General features: G+C 36.9%; 1 protein-coding gene across 6 annotated transcripts in view; it reads left to right on the top strand.

Moving 5' to 3' along the window:
- The window catches only part of DST (dystonin), a 329,300-nt gene that overhangs the window by 271,566 nt on the left and 34,702 nt on the right, over positions 1–23,032 (top strand). For all 6 annotated transcript variants that reach the window (XM_074153812.1, XM_074153811.1, XM_074153813.1 and 3 more), the window contains 13 exons: positions 1,133–1,252; positions 1,428–1,535; positions 3,272–3,490; positions 6,458–6,661; positions 9,496–9,727; positions 10,079–10,305; positions 10,992–11,114; positions 11,828–11,929; positions 14,054–14,155; positions 15,309–15,482; positions 16,287–16,442; positions 19,275–19,472; positions 19,992–20,120. In XM_074153812.1, coding sequence (XP_074009913.1) covers positions 1,133–1,252; positions 1,428–1,535; positions 3,272–3,490; positions 6,458–6,661; positions 9,496–9,727; positions 10,079–10,305; positions 10,992–11,114; positions 11,828–11,929; positions 14,054–14,155; positions 15,309–15,482; positions 16,287–16,442; positions 19,275–19,472; positions 19,992–20,120 — 2,094 coding nt within the window. The remainder of the gene's footprint in view (positions 1–1,132; positions 1,253–1,427; positions 1,536–3,271; positions 3,491–6,457; positions 6,662–9,495; positions 9,728–10,078; positions 10,306–10,991; positions 11,115–11,827; positions 11,930–14,053; positions 14,156–15,308; positions 15,483–16,286; positions 16,443–19,274; positions 19,473–19,991; positions 20,121–23,032) is intronic.

Here is a 23,032-nt window from a genome sequence, read left to right on the forward strand (position 1 = left end):
ACGAGGGACAGAGGGTGATCAGAAAGAGGCTTCTGAGGAAAGTGGGGGTCTCAACAACAAAAGTAGCAGGTTCTAACCTAAAACATCCTGACCGACTTTCACAGTAACTCAGAGCCATGTTCTTCATGTTCAGTTAATTGCAGTGGGGGTCAGAGTTTAAAATAAATAAATAAATAAGTTCTTAGTAGTTTCTACGATGACTGTTTTACGGATTTGGTCATCCCATGTAATATTTCTGTATGGCTTAAGCTCAAAGCTGCCCCTGTTGAGTACTGCAACACGTGTGCTAAGGTACATGCCTATAAACTTGAGCTGAAGAGAGAATGTGTGATTTGTTTTTTAAATTTGGTCTTAATTTTCGGAAGAGTTAGGTCCCCATGTATTTCTTTGCAGGATCTCATGCCCTCCTTTGCAAATTAGTAAGAAACAGATCCTTTAAATCCTCTCGTTACTTTAGTGCTTTGAGAAGCACTAAATTGCTGGAGTGCAGTTTCTGAAAGATTTAAGTGTTGACTAATGGTAGTCAAAAATTAATCTTTTAGGAAAAGGACTGGCTGCACTCAAATTCCCCAGAGAATTTTCGCGTTTAATCCAAGGTCTAGTTTTGGATTAAATCCTGTTCTCCCTGAATTCAGTGAGGTTTTTCACTGAGCTAGTTGTATTGTGATTGTTTTGTCTTTATCATTTAATACCAAAGCAGCTCTTAAGATTAACAGGATAACATCAAACAACTATTTCTTAGGGTAATTGCAGCACTAGCAGTAGTAATTACCACAGAGATGGAAAAGACACATGAAAGTAGAGTAAAATAAAAATAAACAGTCTAGTGAAAATTCTGAAATTATAACCCTTTTTATTTTCTTATGCCTGTTAGAGAGCTGTAGGCTTTGGAAAAAAGTATTTGCTTCTGTTGCTTTGTCATGCTTATGAATTAACCTGCTTGTATTACAATCCCTCAGAATCATTTTGGGCTTTGTATTTCATTTATACAAAAACCTCATATGGAAAGTGAGCCGCTATCTTTCTAACAATTCAAAAGTATCCTTTTTAATCATCTTTAAAATTTTTGAAATGGTCATTCTAATTTCATGTCTATAGAACCACTGAATTAATTCATGTCTCCCTCATTTAGTTTGATCAAGCAGCTGATGCTGAATTTGCCTGGATTGCAGAAACGGAGAAGCAACTGATGTCTCTGGGTGATATTATGCTTGAGCAAGACCAGACCACGGCTCAGCTACAAGTTCAAAAGGTAAAAGAAATGCATTTCCAACTGTCATGTTAATTATTGGCCGGCACACTCTCCATCTAGAAAATGTACTGGCATGATTTAATTTTCAGTCCATCATAATGCACTTCAAAAATAGGTTTTACTCTATGTAGTCTTTTTTTTTTTTTTTTCTGACCAATTTGTATTGTGTTTCAAGGCTTTTACCATGGAGATTTTGAGGCACAAAGATACTATAGATGAACTTGTTAAATCGGGGGATAAGATTATGAACACATGCACCGAAGAAGAGAAACAGACCATGAAGGTAAAGTTCCTTAAATTGCAGCTACAGCAGTAGATATGCAGACAATATATAAGTAGAAGGATTCCTATAGTGTCTGTTGTGAAATAGTAATGAAAAAGCATTAATTACAGCCACTTTTAGTCTGAGCATTGCAATACTAGAAGAAATGCTGTTGTGTATCACTCTCCTTCCTTCAGGGTGTTGAAAGAGCAAACACTGTGTACTTGCTTCATTGCCTGATACTAATTTGGAGCCCCATTTATCATCTGCATCCATGGTAAATAGTATTTTAGCCACTGGACCATTAAGTGAATAGGTATTAGTCATCTGGGGTGTTGTGTGTGGAATCTGGCTGTTTGTCTTCCCCAGTTCTCTTGGGTCAGTGGCGCTCTGGGTGTGTGTGTTTCTGTGCTGGATTCAGTGGCTGTGCACCTCAGTGTGAATCTTTACCTTAATTTCTGCTGATTTCAGTGTGGACCTTACTTGCCAAGGTTATTCCATCCTGTTCACAAACACAGCCCGTGAAAGGCATTCTTACGCCTTTATCTATTATGCACACACACAGAGCCTGATGTTTGGGCTCTATATATGTACAGACACATTTTTCGTGTTGACATTTAAGAATGGATTACTTGTGGGGTTGGTGGTTTTTTGCTAAATTAGGCTGGATTTTTTGTGTAAATTTAGTCCTTCCAGTGACCACCCTCCTTGAACAATACTTCACTAATTACGCTCTGCTGCAGGATCGATGAATAAATTTGATTTGCTCTTAAGTTAATTTAAAATAGATGAGATGTTCTGTCTATGAAACTGTAGTCGTAAGGGAGAGCAGTTTCATATGAGTCTCTATTAAATACTTGTATTTGTCAAAAATACTGTGTATGTGTATGTTAGGCTATGGCTTGTCCTTTGGATAGCATCTCTATACTTAATTTATATGCAAGACATAACAAATGAAAGGATAGCTTGTTCTGCCAAAAAAAGATTCTTCACATTCAATGGCTTGCTTATATGTCTAGTTTTTCCAAGGCTAGCATTATGTGCATTGTCACATGTAATATTTCATTAAAATGATAACTTGGGCAGTCTTCCACAGGAAAAATGTATAGCTAGTTGATACTTTCTTTTATTATCACGTGCCCAAATGCAGTAGATTTGTAACGTTTAAAACTTGTCGTTCTATCACTAATAGTAACACATCCTCAGTAATTAATGTATGCTAACCTGGAAAATAATGTTTTGTGGTTTCTATTGCAAGTTTATAAGCTACAAGCACAACAGTATACCCTCTTCTCTTGCCAGATTTAAAAAAAAAAAAAAGCACCACCACCAACAGATTTTCATGTATCACTCACGGTGCTTTGTTTCAGAAATGCTGTGGAAAGCTTAGTACCTCTGAAGATAAGCGTCTTCAGTAAGGAAGTGAGGCTAAGATCTGCAGTCAAATAATTTGTAGCTTGATTGGAAGCCCTATGAATAAAGTGTTATTTGTAAATATCAATATCGTTAAATATGTTCTAATTACTTTGAAAGTAGTCTGCCAAATTTTGATCTCCTGCAATATTCATTCTATCCATCTTAATGACTGATACTTTAGAAACTTTATCAAAACTAAAATTTGGGTCACTGTGGTTTGGTGCTATAATTATCAAAGATCGTTTAGAAATAGGTTATTATAAATATATAAAATTAAAATTGTTAGGTAATAGACACGTGCAAAACATACATTACTATTTTTTGTTAATATTATTTTACAGAAAAAAATGAAAAGCCTGTTACAGAAATACGATGCAGTCTGTCAGATGAACTCTGAGAGGTACCTCCAGCTGGAACGGGCTCAGTCTCTGGTTAACCAGTTCTGGGAGACTTATGAAGAGCTGTGGCCATGGTTAACTGAAACAGAAATGATCATCTCTCAGCTTCCTGCACCAGCCCTTGAATATGAAACTTTAAAGCAACAACAAGAAGAGCATAGGGTAAGCATTTTGCCAGTTCTAAAAAAACAAAGTGTCAAAAGCAAGTAGTGTTCTGCCTAGAACTGTGGAGTACTTTGCTAAATGCTGAAAACCCAGACACTTACAGTTCTGTTGAAAAAACAATTATTAAAAATAATACAAAATAAATACATTTGAAGTCATTCCTCTCCTGTTTTCCAAACTCTGCATGCAAACAATATTCTCTGGGGAAGGTATCAAACAAGGTATAAGCATGAAAGAGGGCTAGAGAGGAAAAAATGCCATTGTAGTGAGAGAACAGAGCACGCAAAAGTTAATAGTTAAGAAGTATATTTAAAAGTACACATTAATGTCAGTATTAGAACAAACCAAACCCATAAACAGAAAGAACAGACCAGGGATCTTGTAGTAAGAAACAAAAGAAGGTAAAACATGACAAAAAAAATTCAGCTTTTGTTTTGTTGTTATCGTTGGAATTAAATTTAGCTGAGCCAGGAAAATGGACAATTAGAGGGACGAGAATTGATTCCCTGGGTTCCAGCCAATCCCATAATCTTTTTTCATGTCAACTATGTTTGTTATGTAATAATTAAAAAAATAATTGTTTACCATAACATCACAAAAAAGAGGCAACAGTATTGTAGGCTGGCCACCATGTGGCCTTTCTTACAAGGAGGAATAATCAGCTGGAATAAAAACTGGTATGTTTCATATGTGGCTACTACTGGTATCAGCTGAATCTCACCGAGGTTAAAAGCCTGCGTGTTTTGGCACATCCAAAACCCATATGGCTACTGGCCATACCTGTCTCTTCCTACTGAGCATAAAGTAGCTAGGGTTTTTTTTGTTTTAGCTGCGTCAATTAAGTGACTCAAGTTAGATAGGATGAACCCTGGCTTCAAAGTCTTGTTTACTCTGAGACCAGTTAATGAAGATATGCCAGTCTTATGTACTGGTAAACACTGGGTTCTCTCATTTGTCTTCCTATTATGTCCCCAATGAACAAACATGCTCTATTAAGAGTAGCTATATAACATGAGCTTTACAAACTATCTTGATTAGTCACCGTGAACCAAATCATGCTTGCTTTACTTACAGGATTGTTCCCCATCTACTTTAATCATTCTGCTTGCATGAGAGGCCCTTTAGATGAGCTTCTATTTTTGCATTTTCCCTGGGCTATGCCATTAGCTGAGATTTGTTTGTTAAGTAGAAGATTAATGTCAGGCAATTTTAACACGTAATCTGATCTGGAATACTTGTTTACTGGAATTGTTTACCCAATGGTAGATCATGGAGAAGATCAAATAACTTATTGTTATATTAAAATTAAAAAAAAAAGAAAAAAAGGGTTCTGAATGTGAATTGAAAACCATTTTCTATGTTGACTTACATTTCTGTTCTGATGTATTTACTGATGACTGTCTTTGTTCCAAGTCATGGAATTCATAGAGTTGATTCCGTGTGGGTAGCGTGCAGTCAATTTGGCTTGAACTGAGCTCTGGGCAGGGCACTAGCATAAGATTCAGACCCAGAAATGTGCGATCTTGTGACCTTATGTCAAATCATCTATTTGTGCACAAAAATGAAACACACAAAATCATTTTGTAAAAACTTTCAGTCTGTTCTTAATTTTACCTTTTCCGCTTCTCTGCTAATCAACATTATTTTTCTTGTTGCAAGTTATACAAAGAGTTACATTCTCAGAGCTAGAGTCAGGGGTTTTTGTATTTTCATTGCCGTTTTATCATCAGGGGCCTGTAGAGTCATGGTCACTGTCTTTTCAATCTTCTCAACCTCACCTCTTCTGGGGAGGAGCAATTAAGCAAGCCAGTATCAGGATTTCTTTTTAAGGGAAGGACCTTAGTTGAAGAGAAGAGGGTTTATTTACACTGAGACTGATACAGGCCTGTTTCTGTGTCTTCTTTAATTTAAACAAGCTGTGAGCTGAGTGGAGCAGAGCATGTGCCTCTCATGTTCCTGCACAGGGGCTATAGGGTAGAAACGCGTGGAGTTCATAGCACCGGGAGGGGCAGTGCCTCACAAGACAGTGGGATTTTTCTGCAGAAGGGGGAATGAGCTGAGAAAATAAATAAAACTGGAGGGAAGGATCGGGTGCTCCCGCAAAAAACCTTCCCCTTTTGTTTGGGTGTAAGTAAACAAAACCAAAATCCTTAGGCAAGTTGGAAGACAGCTTGTGGCCTTTCACTTCCACAAGCCTTTGCACAGTCTTCTGCACAGTTTTTACTAACTTAGGGGGTGGATGATGAGAGGGAGTAGACAGCTAAATTCAAATTTAATTTACTTATTAATTACTTGTTAAACTTTGTGTCAGTTAAGTAATAGCACTGTTGTGAAGACAGGAGGGGTCTTGTGTCCGGAGTGGAGACTGCTAAACTAGGTTGATAGATCTCTACTAATCAGTCTTCCTTGTTCTTTTGTCCTTTTCACTGATTTCTTTGACTCTTCCTGTGCTACTTCCCTCTTCTTAAAGCAAGGATAATTTGAATTCATATTCTTGCTATACCAGTACCTCTTTCTGTGATGTTCTTCAATGGAAGGGTTTGCGGCAAGTGACAAATACCAGCATGAAAAGTATATACGTGGTGGTGTTACGCACATGTCTGGAATATTGTTGTACTTTCTGTCATTATAGGTACTAAATATTGGGGAGTGTCTGTTGCCAGCATCATATACATAGTTAGCATCTTGTATTTTACCTGTAATCATATGTCCTGCAAGAGTATTGCACGGACCTTTCCAGTAGGTCTCTAATTGTGACGTTTCATGTCTGGATAGCCCTCTGTTGGAATGGGAGCCATCACTGGCAGAGCAAACACTAACTTTACTTGATATTATTTGTGCTTTACATAAGGATGAAGGGCATTTGTTTGGGATTTCTTGCCAGCTGGATGTGTTAGAAGTGTGGACAGCTGTAATGTGGTGGTGCAAGCATAAGAAACTGATAAGTTGTTTCGTTTGTTATAGCAACTGCGTGAGCTGATCGCTGAGCACAAGCCTCATATAGATAAGATGAACAAAACCGGGCCTCAGTTGCTGGAGCTGAGCCCAGGAGAAGGTTTTTCTATCCAAGAGAAATATGTGGCAGCTGACACCCTTTACAGTAAAATTAAGGAAGATGTCAAAAAGCGAGCACTGGCACTGGATGAAGCCATTTCTCAGTGTACCCAGGTATCAATTTAAGTTTAAAGTATAATTGGATTCATTCAAATGGGAAGATACACAGACATTGTCATCTTACATGTATATATCAAGACTAAACTTCTGTTTTATCTGTACTTTTCAACCTAATGGCCTGTGAATATTCGTATCACTGCTTATGGCCTTGATCTTTCTATTTCTTGAGGGGTTGTAACTTTATATATTGGTCAGTATTAAGACTGCTGCAGTTGAAAAATGTTATTGCTTCTTAATTTGGAAGTGAAAAAAGGAACATTTGGTCTAAAAATGTGGGATTTTGTTTTCACTTTATTCCGTTTTCTCTTGCTGGCCTGCTACTAGCTGATGCTTCCTTTGTATATGGATGTCAATGTTCATCAGTTGAGTATAGTTATGTCTTGAACTTGGCAGCTTTAGTTACAGTCCATTACCAATGGAAGGTGGTAGTTTGGCAATGGTAATAGCATTTGGTCTTCATCGCAGACCCACAAGAACTTAACGTAATACGTGCTTGAACTGTTACGTAGAAGTATTGCGAGCAAAAGTAGACTTCACAAAATGTTATCGTAAGCATAAAATTCAGATCAAGTCCGTAAAAGCCGTGCATCTTAGATTCATCAGCATACGCAATGAACCTCGACAGAGTACTGTTAGGTATCACATTTTGGAGACTTTTAAATACTGAGTTAATTGTCATTAAACACAAGCTGAAATTGTTCTACTCCACCCCAAATTCAGAAAAGAACTCAGTAAAACTGTACGTGAACCCATACAAAAACCTGAATAAAAATATTCTGTTCTATACTGTTCCTTTTACAGGAAATTATCCCTTTTCTCTGTTTGCTGGAAATTAAGTGCTATATTCTGCTCAGGTCTAAAGTACTAAATAAAGAAATACACCTTGAAGTTCTCATCAAGTCTACATTCTAAATAATTTTTGTCATAGGTCATTGTACTTCATGTTGTATTCCCCTGCAGACTGAGTTTAAGAAGCTAAGGAAAAAAAGTGACATATTATCCTGCTTTTTAACTTTTTATAGACATTATATTATAATTTAAGTCATTCTAAATATCTTCTTTATTCACACCTCTGAAAGATGCCTGATTATTTAGATTCATTGTTTTAGTTTATCATAAATGCTCATGCACATTTGAAAATCAAGATACTTACTTAGCATTCGAGTCCCTGCTTTGTATGTAATAGATATGAACATGCTGTACTGGCTAAGTACAGAAAGCAAGAATAAAAGTGCATGCTTTGGTAACAGCTAGAATATAATCAGATGTTGAGAAAATGTTTAATTATTTATGCAATACTTTGAGGTTCATTTCCTATATGTAAATGTATATGGAGATGGCAAAGCAAAACATTGTAACGCCCAGAATGTAATTTTATATAATCTCCTTTTTTTATTAAGATACATATATATTATTAAGGCTCTGTACTATGATGGTTTATGTCAGTGTTTGTCTAGACAGTCCCGGAAGAATAACTATTTAACTCTTCAGGTTTTAAATTATATTAAGTTGCGTTATGTATCAAAGGCAGCACATAACCTATGGAGCCAGAATGAGAGGTTGTAATGACTTGCATTTTCTTCCTTTTAAGTTCTAAAACACCTTGTCTCGTTCATGGAAGTACAAGGAGGCCCACTGAATGCACTGACAATTTTAAAATGTAATATATATATCCTAAAATTTGACCTGAATATTGCCAATTTAATTTCTGTTTTTATCACTTTTGTAAGGTTTTGTTGCCGCAGTCAGTTTTTCAGAAGTCTTGAATGTGGGAAGGCTACTTATTTTCCATAACACATTTTGCTGGCTTGTATGATATTCACACTTCTAACAAAAACACTGCATCCATAACATTAGTCACAGAGTCTGATTTGAAGTGGGTTGTATGGTGGGAAAAAGTAATTGCATTTGTATTGCTTATATTCCTTTGAATAGAAAGGATGTAGCTATTTGTTCACCTAAGGTAATCTTGTTTTGCCATGCTCTTTCTAGCACCTTTCCCAAGTGTAGTCAAGAGTGCCTTTTGTGGATCCTGGAGGATAGTTAAATGTGCCTACAATTTACTAATTTCTGTAACTTGAAAGGGGTATGGTGGTGAGATATTTTTAGGAGTCTCGATGGATCCAAAAGCATATAGTAAAGGCTATCTTTGGATCTATACCAAAGGCTGAACTATGTTAACACAGCTGTAATTGAGTTTCTGGGTGCCTACCTGGGCTCAGTCAAATGTGGGTGAACATAATACACACTGTTGGGTGCTTTTAGTTGTAAAAGTAACGTTCCTTTACTGCACTAACAAGCATCGCCTGGGCACTAACAAATGTCTTTTTGAATGACCTTACATATCAAATCTTAATCGGTGATTATATGCCAGTACGTTGGTCCTGATATGAAAAAGTATGTATTTAATACTAAGGTAAACAGCTTTCTGAAATGATGAAATTAGAAAGTCATGGGTCTCCAAAATAAAGTACAAACTACTGTATGAATTATGGAGGACTAAATGCAAGTAAATTCTTCTATATGTTATAGTATCTTCAGATAGAGTGTCTCAGCACTGAACCCAGACTTCATAGTAAAATTCTTAAATCTGAGATGAAGTACCATTTTGCAAGGTCATTTTTGTAATTTAGTTATTAAGAGGGGAAGAACCACGAAGGGTGGTATTGCAAGTTGCACATATGTATGTTGGCTAGAGATGTTAAATATGGTAAAGTGCCTTTTTCCAAGAGAATTTCAGATGCCATTTTTCAGTTGTGGTTTTTTGTTTTTTTTTTTTTTTTTCTAATTTCTCTGCCACTTCTTTTTGTCCTTTATTACCCTCCCAGTTTCATGACAAGATAGATTCAACTCTTGAGATTCTGAAACGCATAGTTGAACATCTGAGGCAGCCACCTTCAATCTCAGCAGAGGTTGAGAAGATTAAAGAGCAAATCAGTGAAAATAAGAATGTGTCAGTGGATCTGGAAAAACTTCAGCCGGTGTATGAGACGCTTAAACAGAGAGGGGAGGAAATGATTGCTCGCTCAGAAGGAGCTGATAAGGATATATCTGCTAAAGGTAATAGATTGAGGAAAGTTTCGTGTAGTGGAAATGCAGCAAGCTGCAGCGTATAAAAATCTGCCTTTCTGATGACTGCTAGTCTGGGGATTGTAGTCTCCTGGAGAAGGTGCTGAAGATTTATAAAAGCAAAGTATTTGTTTAAAATAATTCATCGTGGATATGACCTTTGTTTTATTTTTAAAGGTTATGTTGGTTGTTTCCACTTAACATTATAAGGAGTCCTGTAAAGAAACAATTTTAGAGTCTAAATTTTAAAACGTACACATGTGTTTCTGCTGTAGAACTGTAGAGAGATTTATGGCCAAGAATTGTTTGCCAAGGTAGTAATCTAGTTCCTCTGTTGTTTAGCTGTTCAAGATAAACTAGACCAAATGGTGCTCATTTGGAAAGACATCCAGACCTTGACTGAGAAGAGGGAGGCCGAATTGTTGGATGTAATGGAACTAGCTGCAAAGTTTTGGTATGATCATGCGGCTCTTGTAGCTACTATTAAATATATTCAGGACCTCATTGGACAACTGGAGGGACCTGGAGTTGACCCGTCTGTAGTCAAGCAACAGCAAGAAGCTGCTGAGGTCAGTAGAAAGTATTTTGTTGACTTAAAGTATTTTATTCAAAATATGCAGTGAAAAGACAGAATTACTATGAAATACCACGGGAGGATATGTTTAGACCGAGAGGGATAATTGTATAAAAATTTACTATAATGATATCTCAAGAGACTGTGGTAAATAACATATATCAGTTCTTAATTGCAATGAGTGTGCAACATGTGCCTGTCATTATCTTTACATATCTGCTTATAAACATGTATATAACAAGCATGTCACTGAGACTTTTAAAAGTTATACATACTTTAGATTCTCTGAGTAATACGTAACATCTAAATGAAAGGTGTACGAATGTATCATGCTCTATGTATTATGCTCTAAGCCTGTAATTATTTATGCTGATAGTTAGAGATCTGAAGGTTGAATGATAACCTCTGAAAAAGAGAACACTCTGATTAAAGAAATCTAATTTAAAACTTCCTGTTTATTTTTTTCCATCTCATGCAAAATGACATCATAAGCCATTGTTATAATTTAGACTGATGTCAGTTGATTTCACTTTGACACTGCAATTTAAGCATCCAGTTGTAAGTCCAAGTGACTTTAAAGGAACCAAAGGTCAAATCCTGCCATGTCCTATCTTGAAAACAAGCTGTACATAGATTATTAAATTTAGTGTTAGCAGCATTGGATTTTTTTTCTCTTTGTAGACTGTGAAAGAAGAAATTGATGGATTACAGGAGGAACTAGAAACAGTTCTGAACCTTGGCTTTGAACTTAGAGGTGCTTGTGGAGAACCTGACAAACCTATTGTCAACAAGAGTATAGATGAGGTATGGGAAATGCAGATGCTTAAATCTGTTATGTTAGATGCTTGTTCAGCTAAAATTGGTATATCCTCCTTGCCCCCAACAAATTTTGAAAATAAAAATTTTGTGGTAAATGTAAGATACCCGTGAAGCTTTTGTGAAAGTAAGCTTTGCTTTTCAAGTAAATGAATCTTGACTCAGATTAGATTAGAATGTACAGACAATTTTATTGATTTATGAGTTAAAAGTTTTGTACAAGGCAAAGGGTTTTTTTGTAAAAATACTCACTGATTAATACAATAGATGGCTACTTTTTGCAACAGTAATGCTAGGATAAATTTCATATATATATATGGTTTATGCCAAGTGCAGCATCTTAACTGAGACATTCCTGTTTGGATGACTACAGAGTACTTTTAATTTCTCCAGTGTTCATAATGATGCAACTCGCAATGATTTAATAATAGTATTTCCCATGTTAACTATAATCCATATGTTAATCAAAATACTCAATAATGAGTATTGACGTTTACAACTTTTGTAATCCAGAACTTCTGTTGTGTTCTGAAGGAAAGTAACTATGCAGTGATAAGGAGAACAAGAATGTTAATACGGAATGCATATGAACTATTCATGCTTAGTTTACTGGTGTTATTGATCAGTGAATAATTAGTGAATGCACATTATAAGGCAGTAAAATTCTTCTGTCCATTGGAGTAAATTGCACTTATTTCCAGCTGAATTCTGCCTGGGATGCCTTAAACAAAACATGGAAAGAACGGGTAGATAAGCTTATTGAAGCTATGCAGGCAGCTGTTCAATACCAAGACGGACTGCAGGTAAGATGGTGTGATACACCTAACCCAATTTTAAGTCAGTAGGATTTAATGTGGTTGTAGTAAAAAATGTCATGTGATTGGGAAGGTGACAAGTGTCACTGATTATAGCGACTATTTTCTTCAGTAGGCAGATATTTTTTCTCGGGGTTGGTTGGGTTGGAGGTTTTTTTTCCATTAAAGAATAAATCTGTTTTGGTTGTTTTCTTCAGGTAGTTGTTCATATTTTGCTCTATGTTTAGATTTGATATGATTGTAGGTTTGTTTATTGATAAGAGCAGAGGGGTTTTGATACCACACAAATTCACTGTAATCCTGCTCACATTTTCTGGTGGTAGTACTTCATAACGATAGGCGAGTTGAAGTTGTGACATGTTGACGTGATCTGAAAGGAGCAGAATACAGATCCATATACTCACTTCCTGCTATTTGCTTTGAGTGGAGGACAGTGAAAGAACTTCAATTTTATTCCACCTTTTTTTCTAAGTCAAATATTTAAGCTTGAATATTTTAAGCAAAAACCACTAACATAATGTTACTGGACCATTACACTAATTCTTAGCACAGTTATACTAAAAATATATATACTGGACCGTTATTCTAATTCTTAGTATGATATATCCAAACACAGTACTTCAGAAGATGATTCACTTTTAAAATCTGTAGGTTAATTTTCCAGCAGGTTTTTAAGATACCTTTTTTCTATATGTGCTGTATTTTTAATTTTTTTTTTTGCATATTCTTTACATGTTTTGGCTGAGTGACAGGCCTCATGGCTTTTGTCAGTGAATGGCTAGAAGATTGAAACATTTGAAAAGTTTTGATGGACAGATTTTGCAAAACTGTCTTTTAGCTCAATGGAATAACGGTCTTTTTTGGTTCATTAGATCTTTTAAAATAAGAGTTTCACGTGACACTGAGGGCAGTTGCTTGTGTGTTCAGTGCAGATCAAGCAGCAGAACACACCTTAATAATAATGCAACATCTTGTTCTCCAGTGCACCCTTACTATGTATTTTCCTCCAAGTTCTCTTATTTTCATACTGCGCAGGGGTCGACTTTTAGGGTTACATTAGGAACATTGCCATTGGTTTAAGTGCTTTGTATTTCCTGTGGCTGTACATTGTACATCCTACAAGCTTGGTGCTTTGTAAAAGAACTGTATTTAAATGCCTTCTTATGCTCATTTCAATAGACAATATGAAAAGTATTGTGGGCAGATTGTTAGCTGCAGCTGCCTCATCCTGTTGAGCGTGTTGGGGGGGAAGTTCTCCTTTTCTCAAGGAGCTGTGTGGCAGTGGGCAGCTCTGACAAGCTGTCCTAAGCCTTTCTCCGTAATGAATCATAGATAACAGGCAGGAGAAAAAAGGCCTCGCAGAAGTATTTTTCCCCCTGTGTAATTACCCCGATTGATACAGGTGTTCTTAATCTTTAAGTGGAGTATTCTTGAGATTGTTCTGCATTGTATCAGGAGCAAAAGAAGTACATACCCACAGAGCCTCAGAACTGGGAAAATTTCATTTGTTTTTAAAAGTTATAGCTGCATTATCCTAAGGAGATTCAGCCAAGCTCAATTATTGCCCATCACTATCTAATAATGTACTGAATGGGTCGTGTTCCACATTCCTTACACAGATAACATTATCCTTCAAAAGAAGTTTTTTTGTAATCATCATTTAAAGTGTGTTATCGTTCAGCTACTGCCTTCCATCTTGGCTCCAAAGGACTGCAGAACGGAGTTTGTCTTGTATTTGCCTTTCAGGGTATTCATAAAAATTGCTGATTTTACTCAAGTAGAGTACTAGTCAGCATGAATAGTACTGGCAGAATATTACTGCTAATAGAAGTTCAGTCTTGCAGCACGTACATTGTCGTAACCATTACGTGGAATATTTTAGTTAATTTATTTAGTTAATTTAGTTTTATTTTTAGTTAATTTATTTAGTTAATACTTGATCCCTTGTATTGCAAAAAACCCTAGGTTCCACTGAAGAAAGCTGTTGTATTTCAAAGAGCACAGCAATATTGTTCTCTGGAGTAAAAAAAAATCTGGTATTTTACTTAATACAACTTTGAAATGTGACACTATTTCTCTGCTCATGTTTCAATTTCATACTGTGATATTCAGGCAATATTTGACTGGGTAGACATTGCTGGCAGCAAGTTGGCATCTATGTCCCCTGTTGGAACAGATCTGGAGACAGTGAAGCAGCAAACTGAGGAACTTAAGGTATGAACTAGCAATTTATTTCATTTATAGTTTCATCTATCTGCATTTTTCTGTTTCTTTTAGTATTTTTCAAGAGTCAAAAGCAATTATAATTTTCAATTTCTAGTAAAAAAGAATCTGTATGAAAATTTCAGATAACATTTCATTGCAAACTTTTCACTTTAAATTCTATTCCAGATTTTAGTGAGAATACATTTTATTTTGTGAACATGTTCTGATAGCCAAGAAATACTTGTAATAGCATTCCTTGTCTTTCAAAGGCTGTAAGGTTATAACGTAAAGGGTTCTTCTGCTATGCCTTTCACGTATTCTGGTTCCTACCATGAACAGCTTCCTTGAGGCTCTGAAAGAATGCCTCCAGAGTTTCACTTCTGCAGTTATAGGCTTGATCTAAACACTCAACAGATCACAACATTCCCAGTACATTAGTAAGATGAAGATCAAAATTTCAGGCTAACTTAGACCTTCAGAAACCTGTCTTTATGGATCTGTGACTTGAGTACGCTCCTGACATCGGTATGCTGTTATGCTATATATAAAAAACAGGGATGTATAATGATTAGGTAATGTCCTTGGTTTTATTGCTCACTTGTACTTTTTTTGGCTGTGGGCAGGTTGTTTAGTCTTACCTCTTTTATGATGTAACTTCAACTGAACCATAATCTTACATAGCTCAAAAGAACACATATATGCAAGTTGTATTCAGACTGCTGTCCCAGTTGTGTGTACAATAGAGGGTGTTCTACTAAAGAAAACGTGCTTTCAGGTCTTTTGAAAAACAATTCTATTGGAAGTTTAAAGCATTGTATTATCACAAACACAAGAGCTAGAAGTGACTCAAGGTATGTTCTGCCTTTTTTACAGACCAGGGAGATCTTTGGAGAATAGTTTCCAATTAGGCATCTTTATCTTTCTTTGGTCACAGTTGGCTATATATGCTAGAATATTAAGACATTGTTGAATATTTTCAGTTATCTGGGACTGTCTAGATTATCAGTGTCTTACAACCATTCTAACCCCGGATGACAACCCCCCAAATTTATGAAAGTCAACAGCGATGCATTAGTATTGTAAATATTGCTGTACTATGCTGTACTCAAGAAGGTCATTGCTTGTGATAGGTTTACATGTGTTCTTTTTCTATTTACCGTAGCAATTTAAGACAGAAGCTTACCAGCAGCAGATAGAAATGGAAAGACTGAACCACCAGGCAGAACTATTGCTGAAGAAGGTAACAGAGGAGAGTGACAAACACACAGTTCAGGACCCTCTCTCAGAGCTCAAACTGATGTGGGACAGCCTAGAAGAAAAAATTATAAATAGACAGGTAAATAAACTTGAAGGTGGGGGCTTTATTCATGACATAGATTTTTAAGAAAAGCTTTTTATTATGTATGATGTTTATATCAATTTACACATTCCTTTTGGTTTGGAAATTATGGAAATATGTATAATTTGTATTTTACAATTTATTCAGCTGCTTTTATGGTTTTTAAACCCTTAGCAGTATTCTTTGTTGCCTCCTCTGTCAGCAGTGCCATGTCAAATCTTTATTATTTCATTTTGATTATTTGATGACATCTTAAGTAGCAGTTGAAAACATGTTTATATGTGCAAAAGTAATATTAACTGCTGAACTGAGCACTTCAAAAAAAAGACACAACTTAATCCTTAACAGTTTCAGTGCTCTTTCCTTAAATTATCAAAGTGAAAGAGAGATCTAAAGGTGCAGTGATTTGAAGTGTATTTTTTTTCTAAATTGAATCATTTCACAACAAAGAAAAGGTTTTAAAGATCATGCACCAAATTGCATTTATATTGAAATTATGTTTTATGTGATAAAAAACTACTGTCATATCTCTGATGAGAGAACTGTCAAACTTAACTCTGCTGCGGTTACATGGGGTCTTCGAAGGTTAGGAATGTAAGCCTGGTGCGTAAGGCTTTAGACGGGAATTGCTAACTCAGCTCTAACTCCAAAGCAGTTGCTTGAGTTGGATAACAGTTTCTCCCTGGTTTTTATGATATCATATGCATGGACTCCGCTCTGGATTATGGTGACTAATGGTAATATAAGCCAATTCAACAGCATTGTGAAACCATTTTATTGTTAATTTTATTTTTACTATAGCACAAGCTGGAAGGTGCCTTGTTAGCCTTGGGGCAGTTCCAGCATGCCCTGGATGAGTTACTGACGTGGCTGACGCATACAGAAGACTTGCTGAATGAACAGAAACCTGTGGGTGGAGACCCCAAGGCTATTGAAATTGAACTTGCCAAACATCATGTATGTAATTATAATGAATATTAACTGAAATGTTGTTTTGATGTTTATCTTAGTGATGAGCCTTGTAGTAAAACTTAGCACTCGATAAGTAATTCTCTAGAGATTTTCAAGATGCAGATTATAGCTGAAATGTATGCTTGGAATAACTAATGTCTTTCCTTCTCCGTATTCCTTCCTTCCTTCCTTGCATATGCCATGCAAGTGGCATAGCTTTTAGCCAAACCGAGCAGCTCACCCTAATCTTCACTTTTATTGACCCCAGGAACTCAAGAGTTACTGAACTTGCTACTCTCCCTGAAGCAATAAGCTCCTTGATTAGCTCTGTTTAAGCCAGGTCTCACAAAATGTATGTGACTATTACACATCTTTTGTTCTTGTTTCTTCCTTCTCAGAAAATAGGAATTTGTTCTTTTGAATTCTGCAGAATTATATCTCAGTTTGGTCCAACTAACATGAAGAATGCTTCTCTGAAAATCTCAGCAAACTTTAGGGCTATCCACGCCCCCATCTTTTTCTCGTTACATACCATTTAGGGTTTATTTTTTAATACTTTTTTTTTTAGCATTTTTACTGATTATTGTGACTTTGGATGAATGGAATCATAGACTCATAGAATGGTTAGAGTTGGAAGGGACCTTAAAGATCATCGAGTTCCAACCCCCCTGCCATGGGCAGGGACACCTCCACTAGAGCAGGTTGCTCAAAGCCCCATCCAGCCTGGCCCTGAACCCCTCCAGGGATGGGGCATCCACAACTTCCCTGGGCAGCCTGTTCCAGTGCTTCACCACCCTCACAGTAAAGAATTTCCTCCTAATATCTAATCTAAATCTCCCCTCTTCCAATTTAAAACCATTACCCCTTGTCCTGTAACTACATTTCCTGACAAAGAGTCCCTCTCCGGCTCTCCTGTAGGCTCCCTTCAGATATTGGAAGGCTGCTATGAGGTCTCCCTGGAGACTTCTCCTCTCCAGGCTGAACACCCCCAGCTCTCTCAGCCTGTCTTCATGGGGGAGGTGCTCCATCCCTCTGATCATCTTCGTGGCCCTCCGCTGGACCCGTTCCAACAGGTCCCTGTCCTTCCTGTGTTGAGGAAGAATGCTTCCATTGTGCCTTTATTTTGAAGAGTTATCTCCCAGGAGCATGAGAACTTCTCTCTCTCTTCGTGTGTCTCGATGCACTGTTCATGATGATGAACATCATTCTAGGCCTAAAGATTTCAAACTAGCCTCATAAATCCTCTCATTTCCTTTAAATCTGCTGTTTGATTTTTGGCCTGCATATGATGTGAAAAGTATTCAGAGTCCATTTTGAATTTAAGGAGAATTGATTGAAATTGACAGTACACAGATAATTAAGGCATTTTCATTGTTTGTCGTAATGCAGCTTCTAAAGCCTTTTGTGTGGTCAGTAGGAACTTGAGCAGAGTGAAATATCTCTGTGCCCTGTGTGACTACTGTTAGAAACAGGCCCTTAAAAAAAAAACCAAAACATTACAAATCCAGCTTCCGCTCCATGAACCTTTTACATTCCTATTGAACGGAAGTGTTTTACTCTGAAGAAGCATCCAGACATCGTTCATGACTTCACCTACTTCAGTGCTGAAGGAGTTCAGCAAACACATGAGCGAAATCTGCTTCCTTTTCGTACAACAGAGTTTGTAGGTTAGAAAGTTCACACAGTAGTGCATCCTGTGGTAGCCTGGAAAAACATCCATCTCTAGAATAACTTTGGAAAGAATAAACCTTGTTCTTAGTGAGCCTCAGCAGGAAGGAAGGGAGAAGATGCATCTGCTTCTGCGAATTTCCCTTTTTTCGCCTTGTTAGGAAAATAAAATAACAAATACCTTCCCGTGCTTAGCTCGGGAGAATGAAAGCAAATGTGATGCACATTTTGTATACAAGGGCTACTTGTGACTTGCTCTTTTATCAGGTGCTCTGTATAGTTTATTTAAAAGTTCCTTTGTATTTAGCTTTATATTTTTCCAATATGCTAGTGTTTTGAGGGAGGTGAGTTTGAACTAAGCCCCATGGAAGACAGCAGTGATAAGCTTGAATTTCTTAGATGGGGCTTACCGTTCTCTTCCCAACTATTTTGCATATTCTCTTTTTCTGTTCTTTATTTCTGGTATTTTTAAGCATTATCTTTTTTCTTTTTTTTTTTAAATATTTCTGAAACCAGCATCCTTTTCCCAAAATTACTTTTTGCATTTTATGGTTTTACTGTGGTTGGCGATAACAAGTTTTCAACCAGATGGAGGAGATTTTTTGGTATTAGTATTGCAATCATTCCCCAGCTCTTAACACAGCTGAAGTGTCCTGGTATCCTGACATAATGTGAAATGAGCTGCAGACCTGAAATAAATGAAAAGGTGACATGGCAGTCAGGTTGTATGGCGCAGCAGGCACATGGTATTCTTATTCCTCTCTCTCCTCTCTTCTTGGACTACTGTTCCACAGGCAATTGGCACTACATATGTAATACTGTTTTGACACCTTACCCTCAAAAACAAAGAAAAATCCTATTAAAGGAAAGTATGTAGTAAACTAAGGAAAGTGAAGAAAGAATTCTTTACTAGCAGTACCAATTTCAAAAAGAAATGTATGTATTCGGGAGGAATATATTATTTTTTCCAAGGTATAAAAACAAAATGTAGCATTTGGGCAGGATGGTCTGTTACTGCTTTTGATTGAAGAGATCTTAATTATTAGTTTTAATTGCTGCTACCTGTGCTGATGTTAAACTATTGCCTTGCCACTAGCTCAGTCATTGTAGTTGCTGTCATTCAGTAATTTACCAAGGCGGCCAGACATCTATACTGTGTTACAATTGTAGGTGCTACAAAATGATGTTTTAGCTCATCAGTCTACTGTGGAAGCAGTTAAGAAAGCAGGAAATGATCTGATTGAATCAAGTGCTGTTGAAGAAGCAAGTAATTTACGGAGCAAGTTGGAACTTCTGAATCAGCGCTGGAAAAACGTGCTGGAAAAAACAGAACAAAGGAAGCAGCAGCTGGACAGTGCCTTGATCCAGGTGAACAGGAAATGATCAAATAAAGAGATAACTCAGAAAAAGTGTCTTTTTACATGAAATACCTAGATACATGCATTAGAAGTTGGCCTAAATCAAAACCATAATGCAGACACTCCTGAATTAGGAGAAAGTTTGAACCCAGCTGTATCTTCCACAGCTGGCCGCTGTCTTTTATAGTGCTGAATCAAGACTTCAGCTTTTGGCCTACATATTTTTAAAGGGTGACATTTCTGCATGGGTATATTATTCAGGGAAAACTTTGATCTCACAGTTGCTCATTTAGCCTGCTTTCAGGATTTCCATGGGTTTTGGGTTTTGTTTTTATCATTTAGATTGAATTGAGCTAGTTTAAATTTTGGGTTGTTTTTTTCTTTTGGTTTTGTTTTTTTTTTTCTCTTTCATTTCCTTTGATTATTGTAAATATCTGATTAAATCTGTTGCCAGTGTACTTCTGCATCTGAGCTAGTATTAGAATGGAGAACATCTAAGCAAGCTCTAAAATGATATGGTATAATTTAGGCCCAAGGTTTCCATGGTGAAGTTGAAGATATGCAGCAATGGCTGACAGACACGGAACGTCAGCTGTTGGCATCAAAACCTGTTGGAGGCGTACCAGAAACAGCAAGAAAGCAGCTTAATACCCATATGGTAAGGATCAGTATTAGAATGCTTTGCAAATTACATTTCGGGACTAACTATCTTTCAAGAGTGTTTATGGTAAATACAGTGCATGTTCTATATATCACAATGTCTGTACAGTATCTTAAAAAAACTTAATAGCCTTCAAAACAACACTTGTTATTTTCAACGTAGGAAAAGTAGTCATTTGGGAGATGCCCAAAACTGAACCATTAATAGTGTTGAGACAGAAATAAAAGAACTTTTGCATCCTTGTTCTCAGAAAGAAAACGAGAAAAGCGTTTACAGATTTTATCAGTGATTCCTAGTCTTTTTTTCCCTCTGTCCTCATAACTACATTTATGCTTTGTCTAAGATAGGAAAATGAATCTAAAAGCAATCCACATTCATTGGACCTTGAATTAAGAGACTTGATTCTTTATTCTTTATCTAACCAAAGCTGACATTAAAATCATCATTAGCAGAGATGTAATAAGGACTACTGGCTCATATAGAGAGTCTGCTTTAATTAGAAGTGGCAAGCTGATCAGGATGCCTGAATTATTCCCTTCATTCCTTTCCTTTCTTTTTAAGAAACGTTCTATGAATTTCTCCACCCCTGTAGAAACATAGACCTTAAAAAGAAGACACTTGAACTTGATATCTTACCTCAAAGGAAGGTGGTTCATAGTGCTCCATTTATATAAAATCATGGTGTGCTGTTAGGCCAGGATATAACCCCAGGCCCGGTGATCTGAACTCCTGACCTCCTGGCTCAGATGTAACAGTTATATTTACTGAACTGTCCTTGAACTCGAATATGCCTGACATGATTTCCATTAGAACGCTGTGTTGTCATAGCTTTAAAAATCAGATTTTATTTTGGAATGGTGATAAAGGTTATTGCCCACCAATGTGAGGCACTTTCTTTTTCTTTTTTTTTTTTTTCCCTCCAAAATTTACCAGTAACTATTTTTGAGAAGGAAAATAATTTACAGTTTTAAAATCAGTTATGACAGGAAACTAGGACAGAACACAGAGATAACCTTGCAATTTTGAACCCATCCCCCCTCCAGTCCTTCTCTTTTTGTCTTAAAGAAAAAAAAGGCAAAAAGCCTTTTTTTTTTTTTATTTTATTTTATTTCCTGTGAGAGTGAGGCATAATCACAATTCCATGGGAGTCAGTGGAGCTTTTTCCATTTAAAGTCAGATCAAGACCAAAAAATTTTCCCTGGAAAGTTCCAGGGTTTTATTTGGTCCGTTCTCTTGCTATGCGAATCAACAAGGCATTTTCTGTACTTACTGCATTTACAGATTGATTAGTTAAAGAATCTTTAGACTGAATATAATATTATAGTTGGAACAAATGTGAATATGTCCCCAGTTATATGTAGTCTATATGTATAATTTCCTAACTCTACATGTACATTTTAACAGGTTGTTGCTATGCTGTGGGCCATCATACACTGCAAGCATTGACTGGTTATCCTTTAATGTATAAAGGATATTAATTAGGATTAATCCTATTAATCCTAATATTTTTATTAATTAAAATTTTTTATTAATTAAAAAATAGGACTTGATTTCAGTTTAGTTAAACCTTGGTGAATCTGTGCAGTTATGTGTAAATTCTCTGAAATGTTGAGGCCTCTTGTCCTGTTGAGTCCAATTTATTGTAAGTTCTAAATTCAAAGTTGCCCCTAAGTGATACAAACCATGTTAATTTGTGACATGAAACCAGAGAAGAAAGTTTTGCGCTATGTTTTGATTTGTTTCTCCTTGGAAATAATGGTATGAACCATCTTCTTGAGTATAAGTTTCTACGGATATGAATAAAAGAGCCCTCAACCATAATCAGTTCGCAAATGGAGTTAAGACTGGACAGCATTTCCAGCTAAGGCAGCTCCAAGAAAACAAAAGATATGAAGAGACATTACAGGACACCATCAGGGAAGGGCCTTAAAAAGAGGCCTCTTTGGCTGACCCGGTGCTGCTCAGACAATTCCTCTGCTTTTCTTAAGAGAATCGTTTTTGTCGGTTCCTCCTTTAAAATAACTTTAATTGCTTCTACCCTCTTAAGAGTGTGACTAGTGCAGAATAAAATACTGTGATGAACCCGTCTTTGACTGAGCTCAGCCCCAGCATTTGGGGTCTCTCCTGCCGTGCCGTGACTCCTGTGCTGCGCTCCCTGTGTTTACTTCTGAGGGTTCTTGTGCTGCAGTAAAGTAAGGTGCCCTGGGGAGTTATGGAAACCAGAAATATTGTAGGGAGGTTGGGAGCAAAGGAGGAAGCAGTCTAGGTGACACCACTTTTCATAGTCCTCAGAAAGGAAGCAAGGAAGCTTTCTGTCCTGTTAAAATCTTACAGCTCATGGTTGAACCTGCTTCCTGCTTTGCTCTCCTCTGTGATCAGGTACAAGTATCTCTTACTTGTACTTACTACTTACCTGTACTGTACAGGTACAGTATCTCTTAGCCCAAAGGAAACGTTGAGTTTGGGCTCTTGTCCTGGGAATCAGAGGCAAAAGTTCTTTTCCTCTGATTTGCAAGCCACTTAGTTCTCATCTCCTGGAAGATGTTCCTCATTTGGGAGTTTGCAGCAACTTCGTTGGTACATTTTGGATGGTGTGTTACAGATTTTGAACATGCACTTTTGAGTCAGAGGGATGCATGGGAGCTCTTGCCACCTCTTCTTTAATTCTTTGTGTGTGTAAAATGTCTTCAGCGCTCTCACCTGGCAAGTGAAGGAAGATACAGACAAAACAAAAGAGAAGGTGTACAATAAAGCAGCCCTCCCAAGTTGTCCCACCAACTTTTGAGGATGTATAGGTTAGGTCTGGGCTTTCAGCGCACTGTATAACGCTGATGCTTTTTGTGTTTCAGCTTTAAACCAACCAAGTTATAGCAAATCTTGTGCAATGAGTCCATAGTACTTTCTTTGCC

Source organism: Numenius arquata, chromosome 9, assembly GCF_964106895.1.
Source record: "Numenius arquata chromosome 9, bNumArq3.hap1.1, whole genome shotgun sequence".
NCBI classification, from domain to species: domain Eukaryota; kingdom Metazoa; phylum Chordata; class Aves; order Charadriiformes; family Scolopacidae; genus Numenius; species Numenius arquata.